At 39.4% G+C, this 16,135-nt stretch overlaps 1 protein-coding gene across 7 annotated transcripts in view; it reads left to right on the forward strand.

Moving 5' to 3' along the window:
- CEP162 (centrosomal protein 162) overlaps positions 1-14,670 on the forward strand; it is a 47,947-nt gene extending 33,277 nt beyond the window's left edge. For all 7 annotated transcript variants that reach the window (XM_056343138.1, XM_056343139.1, XM_056343140.1 and 4 more), the window contains 7 exons: positions 1,003-1,107; positions 2,145-2,369; positions 3,526-4,196; positions 4,829-4,970; positions 7,724-7,822; positions 10,774-10,908; positions 13,088-14,670. In XM_056343138.1, the coding sequence (XP_056199113.1) occupies positions 1,003-1,107; positions 2,145-2,369; positions 3,526-4,196; positions 4,829-4,970; positions 7,724-7,822; positions 10,774-10,908; positions 13,088-13,306 (1,596 nt within the window). In that variant the 3' untranslated portion in view covers positions 13,307-14,670. The remainder of the gene's footprint in view (positions 1-1,002; positions 1,108-2,144; positions 2,370-3,525; positions 4,197-4,828; positions 4,971-7,723; positions 7,823-10,773; positions 10,909-13,087) is intronic.
- Positions 14,671-16,135: the final 1,465 nt, after the last annotated feature.

Consider the following 16,135-nt stretch of genomic DNA (forward strand, 5'->3'; position numbering starts at 1 on the left):
GCAAGCAAAACTAATATATGAACGGACTGGAAATAGTCCTGAGATTTGCACTGCCTACTTATCAGATTTGATTTAGGATTCATAGAAATAAAGAATTTTACCAATGATAAAATATAACTGATCTTGGAATTTTTTCATAGCATTTTATTAGAGAGCTCACAGATTAAAGGGGTGCTTCTGAACAGCAGCAAGGCAAGGAAGTCCCTTAAATGCCACCATATCCAACTTTGATCAACATACCATCGCTGTGAAAGAAAATATTTTTATTTGCGTTTTCTTTAGGATGGATTGGTGTTTAAAAACAATGATCAGATTAGTCAAACTATGCTGGCGTAAAAGCATTACTTATGCTAACATTGCCAATATGAGCAAGAAATCAAGATAGCAATACTTCCAACTATAAAAGGTGTAATAACCCTGTACAGTGATAATAGTGGCTGATAAAGGTAGGAAATTCAATTTTAGATTAAAACTTTGAGTCTTTGTGGCCAGGCTTTACGGGAGTGCAGGAGCGTTAGCTATACAGTTCCTTCCCCTGATCCTGGGAGTTAGCATTTATTTGGGCGCAACACAACATTGCTTTTTGGCTGTTTCTGTTTCTCATCACAGAGCATAGCTTTGCAAATCACAGTCTATTTCCTTAACTCACCCTGAATTCGTGTAACGTGCTGTAGGACTTTATATTACAGCTTATTAACCAAGCCTGTATACTGGAAGTATGGAGAAAGAGGCAGATTTACTGGTCTGAAGACAAGAATGTGCCAGAGCTGAAGTTCTCTTCTCAATTTCCATAGCTAGTTTCAGCTCCTTTGTTCTTAAGTGGCTTAAAGAAGCTGTAACTTAGTTTAAGAACCTGAAGAATCAGTTAGTACAGAAGTTACCATTACCAGTTTTTAAGTTGCAGAATAATTCCACTATATTGTGTGTGTTTGAAATATTTCTGTACTACAGGACAATATCTGTGAATATATGTTTCGATTTATTTTCTCATAAATTGGATAGGTTGAGAAGCTCAGAGCTGAAGCTGGAGATCAGTGTGTGCAACAGAAGAAACGTTTGCGAGACAGAGCAGCAGACGCTAAAAGAATTCAGGATCTTGAGCGACAAGTATGCAATAATAGAACTGTGTTTCGTTTAACCTTTATTTCAGATAAGGTCTCTTAAAATACTTACCAGCCCTTTCATAAGGATAAAGCATTAATTGAAGCACTATGATAAAGTAACTTTTGCTATGGAATACTCTTAACACAAAAAGATGCAATTACTAACTTCCAAAGAGCTCTTCTGCTACTATGTTCTAACAAGCTATTTACTGATACGCCTTTTAGAATCCCTTAACATTAAAATAGTGTTTAGAGTTGCTTGGAAAGAGGCAAGAGGGCAAAGGCACACACAAGCTTGCTGTTTTATCTTTTGAGGCTGTTTCGGTCTGTTTCAGTAATCCCTTAACGTTATGATCAGTTTCAACCAAGCTGATTCAAGGGTAGGGGTTTATGTTTTACTGGTTTCCTACAAGAATCATGAAAACTGGGGAGCAGAGACCTTGAAATCTGTTTCTACTGAGGAAAACTCGGATGGAAGTGGGCCTTTCTGAATTTTAGGAGATGGCAGCTGCATTTACTAGGGATGTGGGGCAAAAGGAATGAGCCTCTGCAGTATTCTGATGTGAAGAATATGTTATCCATAGATAAGAGAGGCTTGTTATTAGCCTTGCATGCAAGGTGTTAGTTTTATGTTATTGCAGACTCCAAAATAAAAGCCATATAGTCTGTTATTGGGAGAATAATTTCAATACTGTTATGAAATATCTCCCTACCAGTTGGAAAAGTAGAACGTGAATGTAAGTCCAGGAAAAAGGCAGATTAACAGCATTAAGAGGTGTACAGCTTAAGTGCTAAGAAAATAAATAAAAGGTCCATTTGATGTAAGACAGTCTGAAGACCAGAGCAATATTTTAAGATGATGTATAAGTCAATCAGTAGTAAAAGTAAAAAGTTAAAAAAGAAATTCTTAACATACGCTTCTCTAGATTTCATTCTTTACCCAGCTTAAGCGGATTTTGCTAACATTTTGTCACTATTTCTGTTTGCTTTTCATTAGTACTTTATTCTTTTTGACTTCTGACTGAATTTTCTTTTTGATAGATCAGAGAAATGGAAGGAATTCTAAAAAGAAGGTATCCAAATTCTTTGCCTGCTTTGATTTATGCTGCTGCTGCTGCTGAGAAAACTACTGATCTTTCAGCTAAAACAAACACGGTTGATTTTTTGGAGAGAAGAATAAAAAAGTTAGAAACAGAACTTGAAGGTAAAGATGATGAAGCTAAGAAAAGTCTCCGTGCCATGGAACAACAATTTCAAAAAATAAAGGTAAAAGTTGGCGGCTTGTTGAGTAGTCTTCTCTGCAAGTAACAGCCACAAGGTTGCTGAGGTCTAACACAGAGTAGTGGTGAAAACTAATGGCAAAGACCGCATTCAAGGGAACAAAATACTCAAAGAATTTATAACCAAAACTTCAGTAGCTTCAGGACCCAAGATAAAAAGAGGATTAAAATTGTTACAGTATTGAAACTGGGAGGGCAAATTCTTGAGGCATAATAATTTAATTCTTACAACTAAGATAAGTGGGTTTCATTCTGTGGGTCAGAGGCTACTCTAAGGCTACTTACCTGATTCCTTGCTGTACCCAAGGCTGTGGCTGCAAAGGTCTGCTGACTTTAGCGTTTCTGCAGAGAATGTCTGGGAACACTAAACATTCTATCCCAAAATTAGGTGATAGCGAGTGTGAAGACTTTTGTTAGGAAGCACGGAAGTCTGGCATTTTATTTCAAGGAAGAGGTGAACTGCACAAGTGCTTTATGATCAGGAAAGGAAAGCTTTGGCCAGTTGTTCCTCCTTTTCTCCGTGTGAATAACTCACCGTGCTTTCCTCAGAGGCTACCCAGGCTATTGAGAAGAGTTAGGTTTTCCGTAGCTTATTAGGAAGAAAGAATCTGTGTCTCTGAATTCATACTTATTATAATAAGATCTACCCTGTAAAAGAATTTGTTTAAAAATGTGAAGTACAGTTTTGAGCATGTGACATTAATGTTTGAAAACTTACACATGACAAATACATAATGACAGATTTTTAAAAAATTAAATACTGCTTGCTATACTTAAATAAGATGTTACTTTGTCTGAGTTGGTAACACCTGAAGAGAACTCAATTATATAAAAGTGAAAGTTTCTTGTCAATTTAATTTTCTTTCCTATAGTTACTGTATTTATTGTGAGTGGAGGATTACTTTGTAGTAAATGTTTTGAGTAATTCTGTTTTGCATCAGGCTTAAGTTTGCTTCACGTATTTTATTTTTTTTTACTTGTTAATTTCAGAACTGATTGTCGGTAATACTGATGCATATCCTGTCTTGTGAAATCTTGCTTCAGATGTGCAGTAACTTTAAATAATAATAGAAAGAGCTAATAATAAAAGTACACTTGAGGAAACTGCTTTTTCTTCCCCTCCTCCCACTCCTCTCCCTTAGATACAATATGAGCAAAGACTTGTAGAGCTTGAGCAACTACTTGCCTACAAATTTATGAGTGAATCACCAAAACTGAATGGCGATAAAGCCAGTTCTACAGAACTTGAACAGGAGCTTCTGAATCTAAAGACGACCCATCAGATCACCGTTAAAAACCTCCAGGCAGAAATTGAAAACCTTAAAAGTCAAAATTCCCAATTACAACTCAGAAGTAAGAAGGATTATAAAGACTTCGAGTCTACCGGCTCACAAATGAAACAAGGTAACACAAAAGACAGACTGCTAAAACTAAATGAAGAACTGGTCGCCAAAAATAGAGAAATAGAAGACCTTACAAAAACTGTGGAGACTCTTCAAAAAGAAAGGATGGTGATGTTGTCGGATAATAATTTAAGAAATAAAACCAATAATAAGGGAAACTCTGCAGACATCTTGAAAAAGAATACCTCAGTAACAGATAAAAGGATTTCCAGCAACAGTGAACCCTTCCTAAGCATTTTCAACGATGACAAAATATACCAACCACACACCTTTTCTGATCCTAATCTCTCAGAAGTTCTGCAAGAAAATGCACACCTGAAAGAGGAGCTAGAAAGATTATCGCTAGAAATGAACCAGCAGAGGGTGAAGTCTCAGGCAACACTGGCTTATTCTGAAAATAACATACGAAGGTAAATTCTCAATGTGTTCCTCTAAAAACCTTGTTAAAATGTTGGCTGATACAGGATTGAAGTGACATATTAACATGTCGCCCATGTATGAAGCTAGGTTATACTTGGCCAATGCCCTCCATAAATTTTTATTGTATAGCGTTAATATTTGGTACACATAAACTGGGGTATGCATTCAGTGGGATTTACTTGACCAACCGTAGAAACTTTACACTTCGCCTCATTTCCCTTAGATCCCTTCACAGTCAAAGTAGAGGAAACTGGCATATTTGATTGCAACACATCCTGTTCTAAAATAGGTACCTGAAACAGGACAGCTGCGTTCTGATTTAAAAGCACCTATTTTCGCTCCTTATTTTTCATAAGAGGAGCCAAAAAAAGATTGTGTGAGTTTTCTGTATTCTAGCTGCCTCTAATTAAATGAGGCAAATAGCCAACATTGTAAGCTTCCCACCCTGATGTCCCTCCAGAGCAGCAGAAGTAATGGTGGTGCTATCTTGCAATATATGAAATTTCAAAGGTGTGCCACCTTTAGCACTTTCGATATGTTATGTGTTCAAGTGAGAAAATTTGCCACGTTTTTGAACTGTAACTGCTTTACTAAATCTTTTTTTTTCCTTCACTCTGTTCAGGATACAGGAAGACACAGCAGAATACATTGCATCTCTGAAAGCTTCCCATCAGAGGGAACTGGAGAAGATGATTTGCCAGCATGCAAAGGAGCATTCTACTTCTAAAGTAGCTGAACTAAACAGCAGAATTTCAACACAAGAGGTAAGATACAGTAGATACACTCATTACGTATAGATAATCTATTAAAGTTTTTTCTTTCTATATTACTATAAACTTTAGCTTTCTTTGAAGTAGAATGTTGTTTTAAAAAAGGGCCTGTGATACAGTATTCACAGAATCACAGAATGGCTGAGTTTGGAATGGACCTATGGAAGTCATCCTGTCCAACTCTCCTGCTTAAGCAGGGTCATCTAGAGCCAGGTGCTCAGGACCAGGTCCAGATGGCTTTTGAGTATCTCCAAGAAGGGAGATTGCACAGTCTTTCTGGGCTTAGAAATCCAAACAAGCGCTTGGTCACCCTCACAGTGAAGAAGTTTTCTCTGTGGTCAGGCAGAACCTCCTGTATTTCAGTTTGCACCCTTTGCTGTTTCTTCCATTGCTGGATACCAACTGGAAAGAGCCTGGCTCTGTTGGCTTTGAACCTTTTTCAGGTATTTGTGAACACTGATGAAAACCCCCAGAGCCGCCTTTTTCTCCAGGCTAAACAGTCCCAGTGCTCTCAGCCTTTCCTCATGTGAGAGGTGCTCCAGTTCCCTTCATTGTCTCAGTGACCCTTTACAGACTCTCTCCAGTAGCTCCATGCACAGTACTCCAGGTGTGGCCTCACCAGAGCCGAGTAGAGGGGAAGGAACACCTTTGTCCACCAGCTAGCAGCATTCATGCAGCCCAGGATACCATTAGCCTTTTGTTCGAATGGGTGGCCAGCAGGACACCCAGGTCCTCTTCTGCAAAGCTGCTTTCTAGCTGGGTGGCCCCAGCATATACTGGTGTCTGAGGTTGTTCCTCTCCAGGAGCGGGAGTTTGCACTTCCCTTTTGTTGAAGTTCATGAGGTTCCTGTCAGCCCATTTCTCCAGTCTGTCGAGGAGCCTCTGGATGGCAGCACAGTCCTTTGGTGTATTCAGCTTCCTTCATTTTTACGTGATCAGCAAACGTGCTGAGGGTACGCTTTGCCCCATCATCCAGATCATTAATGCGGGTGTTGAACAGGATTGGACGCAGAGTTGACAGTTCTACACATCACATCCCCTGAGTTACTGGCCTCCAGCTAGACGTCATCATGCGCATTGCCACCCGCTGGCCCAGCCATTTCAGTCAGTTTGCGATCCAGCTCGCTGTCCGCTTACCCAGCTCGTACTTCACCAGCTCCTCTGCAAGGGTCTTACAGGACACGGTGTTGAAAGCCTGACTGCTGAAGTCCAGCTACGCGATGCCCACTGCTCTGCCCTCATCGGCCAGGCCAGTTGTGTCATCGTAGAGGGTGGTCAGGTTGGTCACGCGTGACTTCTTCCCCTTTAAGAATCCATGCTTACTGCTCCTGATCACCACCTTGTCCTTCGTGGGCCTGCTAGGTTTGCAGGGTTAGTTGCTCCATCACCTTCCCAGGGACTGAAGCAAGGCTGACTACCCTGTAGTTCCCTGTGTCCTCCTTCTTGCCCGTTTTCACAGTTGCTGGCAGCACACATCGTTGCATCCCGTCATGGCCGTGGGCTTGCCTATGTGCAGTTTGCATAAATATTCCCTGACCAGGTCCTCTTCCCCTAAGAGTGTATCTTTCTCATTCCAGACTTGCCCCTTAGTCCCTGGGGCGCTGGATTCCCAAAGGCCAGTCTTGCTGGTAAAGACGAGTGAAGGCGGCGTTCAGTACCTCAGCCTTTCCCATGGTCTGGGTCACCAGGGCCCCTGCCCCGTTCATCAGCAGGCCCACGTTTTCCCTAGTCTCCTGTTTGCCACCTGGGTACTTAGAGATGCCCTTCTTGTTGCCTTTGCCAGTCTGGCCAGGTTCAGTTCTAGGTGGGGTTGGGCTCTCCTCACCACATCTCTGCATGCTCAGTGTCTCTGTATTCCTCCCAGGTGACCCGTCCTTGTTCCCACGCTCTGTATGCTCCTTTTTTGTGTTTGAGTTTTGCCAGGAGTTACTTGTTTGTCCACGCAGGCCTCCTGGTGGTTTTGCCTGACTTTCTGCTTGTTGGGGTGGACGTCCCCTGAGCTTGGAGGAGGTGATCCTTGAATGTCAACCAGCCTTTTTTGGGCCCCTCTTCCCCCCAGATCCCCATCCCATGGGACTCTTTCCAGCAGGTCTTTGAAGAGGCTGAAGTCAGCTCTCCTGCAGTCTGTGATCGTGCTTTTTGGCCTGCTTCCTCCTCTCAGGACCCTGAAGTCCACCATCTCATGGTCACTGCAGCCAAGGTTGTCTTTGATGTTCACATCCCCCACAAAACCCTTCTGTGCTTGCGCGTTCAAGGCCCAGCAGAGTACCCCTCCTCACTGGCTCCTCTCTCGCTTGGGTCAGGAAGCTGTCACGCTTATGCCTTCCTCTGTCGTTCCTTCAGGAGGTATCAGGGTGGTTGAAGACCCCATGAGGACCTGGGCCTGTAATTATATTCGTGCATGAAAATTTTGGGACAAGTTTTACACGCATCGTATGACGGTAGAAAGAGCTATTGCATTCAGATTATTTCAGAACTTTTTTTAACTGAGGAAAGTAAACTTGAAGATTGAGACTTGTTTTCATACACTATATATGTATGGGTGTGCTCTTTAACAGTCCACACAGAGGGTCGTTAAACAGTGTGCATGCATACATGTTAGAGGTATTGCTAATACATGCATCGCTTATACCTCTGGTACGACAATACTGATTGTGCTTTTGGTGTATTTTTCCTTTTTGCACAGGTTTTCACATGTTGTCATGGGTATTTATGTTCATGACAAACTATTTTTAATCTTTTTGTAGATACTAATAAAACATCTCCAAGAACAAATCGGCGAACAGCAGAGACATCAGGAAGCCCTTTTAGTTTCACAGATGCGAGAGGAACTCCTACAAAAAGAGGTACATTTGAATTTGGATTGGGTGTACCTTGCTGTAACAAAAGACTTGTCGCTTTCATCCTTGTAGAGCCTCAAATAATTAGTAAAATAAGTCTTAGAAACAGTATCTTGGTTGCTTCTACATCAGTTATGTTTGGGAATGCAATGTATTTTTCTAATGCAAACAAGAGAACAAAACAGAACAGAAGGTGGAACTTTGACCTCTGATTTTTTTTTTATTATTTTTATTTTTAATTAGTTAGACATGTCTGACATCTGTACGAAAATTGATCAGCAGGTTAATCCAAGCATTCATAGCCTCTGAGAGTTGTGATGGGTAGTAAATAGACCGCAGGACTTCATTAAGAGGATATTTCATTATTGCTTTCAAATTCTTTGTTCAGATAAAGCCTTCCTTGTTTCATCGTTAATTGCCATGAAAGTGACTTAGGCAATTATATTCTTGGTTTTCTCCTTCAACATCTATGAAACTTAAGGTCTTCCTAAGAAGAGGTTAGTTGTAATAGCTCTTCTGAAATTCACTGGTATTTGAGAGAGGTATTTAGGTTTTCCCTAATCTTCTATTAATAGCATATAATCTAAAAATTATACTTGTTTGTGTTTTCATTTTTGTCTTAATATTGTGTAAAATTGCTGTCTGTGTTTTAGCTCAAGCTTTTTGAACCTATCGGCTATACTTCTGTTGTTCTTCAAGTGCTGCCAATTTTTATTATTTTTTTTTTATCACCTCCTGTTCAGGCAGAGGATATAGCTTCTCTTAGCATTGTGCCTACAATTAATTCGCTATCTCCTTGATGTATGAAAATGGCTAATTTTAACTTCATTTTAATAATACACTAATTAATGTGCAAGAGTTATTAAAAAGAATTCTCCTATTCAGTAGGGGACTGAGAACTCTAGACACTTAATCTTGTTTGCTGCCCTTATTTAGAAGAAATGAGAGAAGCATCAGTATGTGTTTAGTACGTACTTAATTAATCTTAATCTCACTAGAGTCGTTCAGTATTTATCTTACCCATGCAAAATTCCATGTCTGTTGTTAAATATTTATGGCAAAGTGAGGGTTTGTAAGGAGAGAAAAAAAATCTATTAAACAAGCTCTTTATTTGCAGAATAAAGGCTGAGGCTTTGGGTTCATATTATGATAGCTGCTGCTTTTCCATACAAAGCTTGTTTTGCTCCAGTGAGCCCAGTATATATAATAGTTTCTCCTGGGAAAACAGGGCAAGAGTACAATGAGACAAATGTTATTAGTTTGTTTCTTCTGTGACTGCTTTGCAGATTATTAATGACAGTGATGGTAAAGAGAATGATCATCCTATCTGATCCATACATTACAGGCTGAGTTCAAGGTGCTGGCGTTTCAGAAAATGTAATGGAGTGCCTTTGTTACAGAAATCATTGCAGAACTGTAGAGAGAAATGTCAAAGTAAAGCCTTGCTTTTCCCCTCTAGCACGATTGCTGTGCTGCTTATAAAATACATTTTAAGCATGAAGTGGTTAAATAAGTTGAGCTGAAAAAAAGAAGGTAACTAAACCTGCAAACAGAATTAGTCACGGTAGGGAAAAGCACTACTATTTGTAATAGGACTGAGTTCTCTGTCTAAAATGGTGGTACCTCAAAAAAGACAAACATTTTTTCTGAGGCTTTCTGGAAGATTGTTACTTGAATACTGACTTTGGGAATGCTGTTCATGGATGTTTTCCATTAACTATACACTTCTTTGCATAACAACTTGCATGTAGCACACAGCTTTGTATTTAACACGGTTCTGTTGCTGGCAAAATATATGGAACCTATTTTCTCCTGGGGCTTTTTTCCCCTCGTAACGTCTTTCCTGCATGAATTTTTCTTGTATTTAATTATGTACTTGAGATCACACATCAGCAGCACTTCCCGTCAGTGGGGCAACTTAGCAGCCACACAGCAGACACGACATTTCACAGACCTTACGAAACAAGAACTTCTGAAGCTTGTCTGACAAATGTGGCTGAAACTGCCCCGCAGGTTCAAAGCTGCTGGAGTAATGCACAGGCAAAAATGTAGTAACATAGGCCTTGCTATTTTAGAAAACCACGTTAAAAAATGGGAATAGTAAGCCGTCTGGGAGTCACTTCCCAGGAAGAGTTGACATCTTACGAAGACCCAATGCTTCCAGCTACCTGAATCGGCAGCAGAGAGCCAAGGATGGCTGCGTGCTTCAACAGGGTTAGAAGTTCTCAAATATACTGGGTACGGGAAGCTAAGGGTTATAAAAAAGGATAAACATCTCAAAGCTTTCACTTTCGTTTACTTATACACATTAAGGAAGTGACCAAAGATGACTTAGGATGTTAAATGAAGAATTATCGAGTTACTTAAAATAGGCAAAGAATGAGAATAAAACAGCAGGGCTTTATAAGAAAGCTTACCTGAATTTATTGAGGATCAGGAAATCAGTTGTAAGTCACTGGTAGAGTTGGTTTGATCTGGCAGTTGTTAGACCAAGTGGGGTTTGTAATCATGTCTGACAGCAGCATGCCTGTTCTTAATTTATTCCTTAGAAATACACTGGTACATTTTAGATTCAGTCTTTATCCAGGGTGTGAGAAGGGATTGTGTAAGAACATCTAGTCATAATACTCTCAATTAATTTTTTCGTATGTTTAGAACGTAAAAATTGACTGTGAATAAGCACTTCATAATTCATTATGAACAGGATTGGATTTATCACATAGGAGTAGATTTTCGTATCCTCAGGCCACTTATGAATGAAAGATCATAATCAAAATCCCTGAGCCCCTATTTAAGCTTTCTCTTTTTATTTTTTTTTAAGATTTCTCTTTTATGTCTTCCTTTATGCAGCTTTTGAATGGAATGATTAAACAATGCAAATATACTTTGAAAGGAATCTGTTTTATACACTGCTTAACACAATGGTAACAATTTTCATCGATTCTCTCAAACTATAGGTGACAAAATTGTTGGAAGAGCTGAGAGAAGCTAAGGAGAACCAGAGTCCTGAAATGAAACATTTTTTGTGCCTGGAAAAGAAAATCAAGCATATAGAGACCAGACATGCAGAAAGAGAGCAAGAAATTCAAAAGGTACACCAGAGTCTCTCTGCATTTACTTCTCAAGAGCAGTTTATCGGTTTAACTGTAATTTTACGGTATTTGCACAGGCTGGTTTAGCTCATGCTGCAGGGGGGCAAGTACTTTGTGATAGAGCCATGGGTTTGTCTTCGGTGCCTGCTGATACAAGTGAATGTAAATGCATCCTAGTCAGCGCGGCCTTGCTGTGGCAATTAAGATTACTTGTGCATGACTGGCGTACCAGGTGCGTAACTTCCTCGCAACCTGATCTAAAGAGGCTTTGCTTTTGCAGAGGGTTGGACCGCATGACCTCTGGAAGTCCCTTATACCATTAAGTTATTTCATATTTCAATTACGCAGTAGAAACTAGCTGTTGAAAAAACGTTGTAATATGTGAGAGTTTGTAATGCAGAGTTTGTGAAGCTTGATATACTACGCCCCAACTAAACTGTAATTTTATTTTCTAGTCCTAGAAATTCCATTCAGAAAAACTGCATTAAAAGTGTAGAAACATCCTGTAGCAGTCTACCACATACTGGTTTTAATACCCCAAACAATAAGAACAAAAAAAAGGCTTTATCCTCCACAGACTAAAAATCTGGATTTCGAAGGTTGGATCTTTGTGATACAGGTTCTTGGATCTGACGTTTGTATCCCTTGAATAGGAAAAACAATTTTGCATTGATCCTCCCCCCATCTTATGTCATGGCCTCCATCCTGATTTTTCATTTACTGGGGAGGCTGCTATCATCTGGAAAGTTTTCTAGTTCATATAGATATTTTTTTTCCTTAAAACTTCTATCACTTAAATATATGACTGTCTTTTGTTAGTGTTTTAACTTTGACTTCATATATTTAAGTAAAACCTAAGAAGGGCAGTTGGACTAGAAGATCATCAGCCTGTAGAAGTTCTTAGTTTGTGGAGTGAGTTCTACAGGTCTGAAGCCAGATCTCAAGGAATACACTTTTTACGTACAGAATTGTTTACGGTAGAAGGTTTTATTCTCATGTATTTCTACATCAAGCATTTTAATTTTCTTTCCAAAGAGCTGTGCATAAATCACTGGATTAAGAACAAACCCAGCTGCCCCTGATGCTGTGACTTTGTTCACATTCTGTCCTGTTGAAGGCAGCTGTAATAGTTATTTTTTTATACTATTCATTTGCTTCTGTATGTGAGAATTTCTTTACAATTTCTGCAAAGTGCTTGCTGCTGCCTAGTCTGTGATCTATCTCCACTAATCCATATACCTGACACAGTATTTACTAAGATGTTTTGTAATGTATATTTTAAAAAAAATAGAAGTAATAATATACCCAATAATTACTACTAAGTGATTTCATCTTTCCTGGGGCTACTAGCCTTGTTACGTATTAAGCTTTGGGTTTTGTTTGTCCTAGTTTTGTACCTTTAATGATCTGCAGTGGGGCACCAGACAGTTCCCCAAACGAATGATAATGAAATGAACAACGTAGAAAAACTAATTGCTGAACAAGGAAATAGCACATTATCCTTCGTATCAAACCACAAATATAATAATTATGGCCTTTAAGCAATAGAGATTTTTCTTAAAAGAATCTCTTACAATTAATAGTGTTGTGGAGATTTTGATACCTTGTGATGCTTTTTATTTTGGGTAATTTAATAGGATTAAGCCATGGATTCATGTCAAAATGAATTCAAACTTCTATCTGCAGCAGCTTCAGATCTTTGTGACTAAAAGTTATTTTCCAGTAATTCATAGAACTTGTGGTTTTTAAAAAAGTACAGCAGTAGCCCAAAACGTGTCATTTAGATTTGGTTTGTTTCTCTTGCAGAGCATTCTTTTGAATTGCCGTTTAAATGTGTTAATTAAAAGGTTCATTTTGATTACAGATGGGTTTATGTTATGCTCAGCTTTGTCTTAAGTATTCAAGCTTTTAAATTGCTGCTTTGGAGAGGACAAGTTAAATTCTCCTGAGGATCATTAGTCAATAACGGATCCTACCCTTCTGTCGTTAATGCAACTATTTAAAGGAATAAATAAACGATTTCTTGTAATATTCAGAACAAATTGTAAGTACTTAACATGAGCACTGGGCTTTCAGGCCAAGCAGCAAATACAACGAAGTGGCATATTTTGGCGAAGCGGGGGTGGTGGCCGAGTATTGGATTAGGAAGTTACAGCACCGACTTGCTTGTACTTTGCAGGCGGCCCGACTAACGCACCATATTACTGAAGCAAGGCAAAGCCAGGAGGTGGAGAAGTGGCGAAGACTGGCACAGCGGAAGAATCAAGAACTGGAGAAATTTCGAGTGGAATTGGATTCAATATTAGATGTTTTACGTGAACTGCAGAAACAAGGAGTTGTTATTCCTGCACCTAATTCCAGTGCATTCAGCATGACAGACAGCTGTTGGAAGACCTGATTAGATAGGAGTTGATTAAAGCAGAAATTTGAATATTCAAAGTTATGTATAGAAAATATTACTGAAAATCGTTAGTGTAACACTTGTAAATTGAAGTACATTCTGAATTTATCTGGAATCTTGCCTGTCCAAAGGTAGATTTGCATTTAGCAACACCCCAGTCATAGTGTGGTTTACATTTTGTTAGTAATAAAGTTACATGCAATTTTTAAAAAATATTAGGAATATTGAGGTTATTCCATAAATTCAGTTACCATTGAAAAGCTCCATGATGCATTTTCAGATACTGTAGAATATGCCTGAATATTTTTAACTTGTCGTTCTAACTTGTCTTACAATTACTCCTTTGTGAACAATTTGAGTAATATGCTGCTTGGCTTGTATTTTTAAGTGTATAGAGTTACTATTTTTCATTTGACAGGGCATGAAAATCTTCTTTTTCCAACACTTTGCTGCTCTTCCTCCAATTCATAAAACATTTCTTCCCTTATTTTTTAAGACCCCATTTGACTCAGAGTGAGTGGAGAGCTGGAGCAGAGCAGGCATTCTCTGGTGACGCTCACATTCAAACTATTCATTGCTTGCTTTTCAGATACTTCCAACTGTGCTGGTAAGAATGATGGCAGAGTGGTCTAGCTGAATTGTTACGGGGCAGATAAAAAAAAAAAAAAGTCTGTAAAATACAGTGTGAAGTAATTAAACCATATAGGCACAGACAGTAATTAAGTGCAAGAACTTTGTTTTGTTTTGTGTGTACACACACACGAATATAAAGTGAGAGAGCATGTGTACACATATAGATATAAAAAAAAAATGGTCACCTGGCCAATTAAAGTAGTAATCTTGGTTGTTTCACATTTGGATATTTTCAGTATGGGTATTTTGTCCCTCAATAATGAAGTATTAGTCTGTATTCATAAAATGTGTAAATATAGTAATGCTTTGTATATAAAATAGCAGCTATGTGTAAATATGCTCTATTTTCTTGACTTGGGACTGGTTTGCAAATGAAGAGGATAAAATCAAATAATTTCAACTTACCATTTATTTCCTGAACAATTTGCTACACGGGTAATGCTGTATTATAGTGTGTGACCTGAAGTGCCTTTTTTTGAAATTGCAGCCCCCGTTCTGTTCCCAGAGAGGCCGGGTCCTGGCTGGTCGGTGGGCTAGGGCACTGCCTAGGGGAAGCAGTTCTGGTTGCTGGCAGCTCACGCTCTCAAATGTATAATGCTCGGGTCATCAGGAGGCAGGTGCCTTAGTGTTCATGCAGTTCATTCAGACACCTTTTCAAATTCTTATATTCAGTTCTCAGCAAATGCTGGTATCTTGCATAGTTTGAATTAAATTGCAATTAAATTCTCTCTCTGAGTCTCTTTTACTGAGCAGGGACACTGTTACTGTAAGCTGTAGTACGGTTTATACGGTGTTCCCACATGTATTTATGTATTCCTGCAAACACTGAAGTATAATCTTTATAGTTTGTAGGTATTTTCTGTGAAGTGGGCATTCTACACAGTAAAGAGACTGTCTTTGGTCTTGAATGGCTGTAGTAATGGTGTTCGCTTTGGAGAAGCAAGGTCCAAGTTTTAACTTCTCTGCTAAGGTTGTTTGTTTTTGACTCTCCAGCAACATTAACAGTACAGAAGGGGGAAAACGCCCTAAATGGCCCAGAGGCCGACACAACAGGTCACTAGCTTTTACTGTATTCCACTGAGGATTGGAGTGGGGACTTTCAGAGAGTTAACAACGATGTATGCCTCTTGTATGGTTTTCTTCTTGTGCCATACTATTTCATCACACATTTCCAGGAGAAACTATAATGGGATGAATTAAAAGAATGAATCTTAAATCCAATTTCTTTGAATCGCTAGCTTAAGTTTAGCTGGAATTCATTTGTTTACAGCAAAGCAGCTGGAGCATAATAATTTGAATTTGCCAGCTTTGAAGCTTTTAGGAAATCAACTGAGCAGCTGGCTGGGTGACTCAGTGACCTGGACTAGAGAGAAGACATTTTGGTCAAGAGAGGAAAACAGGGCGTGCAGAAGTGTCAGAGCTCATCGTGACACTTGTGGCAGAGACATAACATGAACTAGGGCACACTGCTTCTCCAAAATACATGTCAAAATTCTTCATGTAACAAATTAAATATGTTATAATGGATAAAGATTTTAAATTCTGACACTATCCGGTATTTAAGCTATTCTGAAAAAAAACCCAACCCAGATCTGTATGCTAGCACTAGGTGTGCAAATCCAGCTCTGCAGGGAAGGGGGGCCATGCATCATTTGAACAGAAAGTCCGCCAGTAACTTCGTATCATGATGTTTAGCCATACAAAAGGCTACCTACGTACCTCTTGTCCAAAAATAAGCAGGCAGGGGCCTCCAGCTCTTGCTCTTGTTGGAGAACCCGCGGTAAAAGGCTCTGGGTCAGTGCTGTCCTTGCTACCTGTCAGTACCTGAGGCTACTGTGTAAGTTCAGTCCCGTTCTCCAGTATCTCAAGCTGACTTGTCATCTTTCACCGCCAGCAGGATAAGGCGGAGTAGAAGGGGAAAAAGCACACTTGAATTCCTCCTTTGCTAAGGCTCATGGAGGGGTTTGTGGGTTCTTTTTATCACGGAGCGGCAAAAGGAGTCATTACTATAGTACTCAAAACCTACAGCTCAGGTGCATACAAACTCAACTGCATGACAAAACCACATCATTTACTTCACCTTTTAGCCTCGGACTGGTGTATCACTGGATTGTGGTAGAGAAGTTCATGGGTTCAATTCTGCCTTTCCTCTATAAGCAGGTGCTTACATTACCTTTTTTAAAAAACTAACAG

Source organism: Falco biarmicus, chromosome 6 (assembly GCF_023638135.1).
Source record: "Falco biarmicus isolate bFalBia1 chromosome 6, bFalBia1.pri, whole genome shotgun sequence".
In the NCBI taxonomy this organism is placed as follows: Eukaryota; Metazoa; Chordata; class Aves; order Falconiformes; family Falconidae; genus Falco; species Falco biarmicus.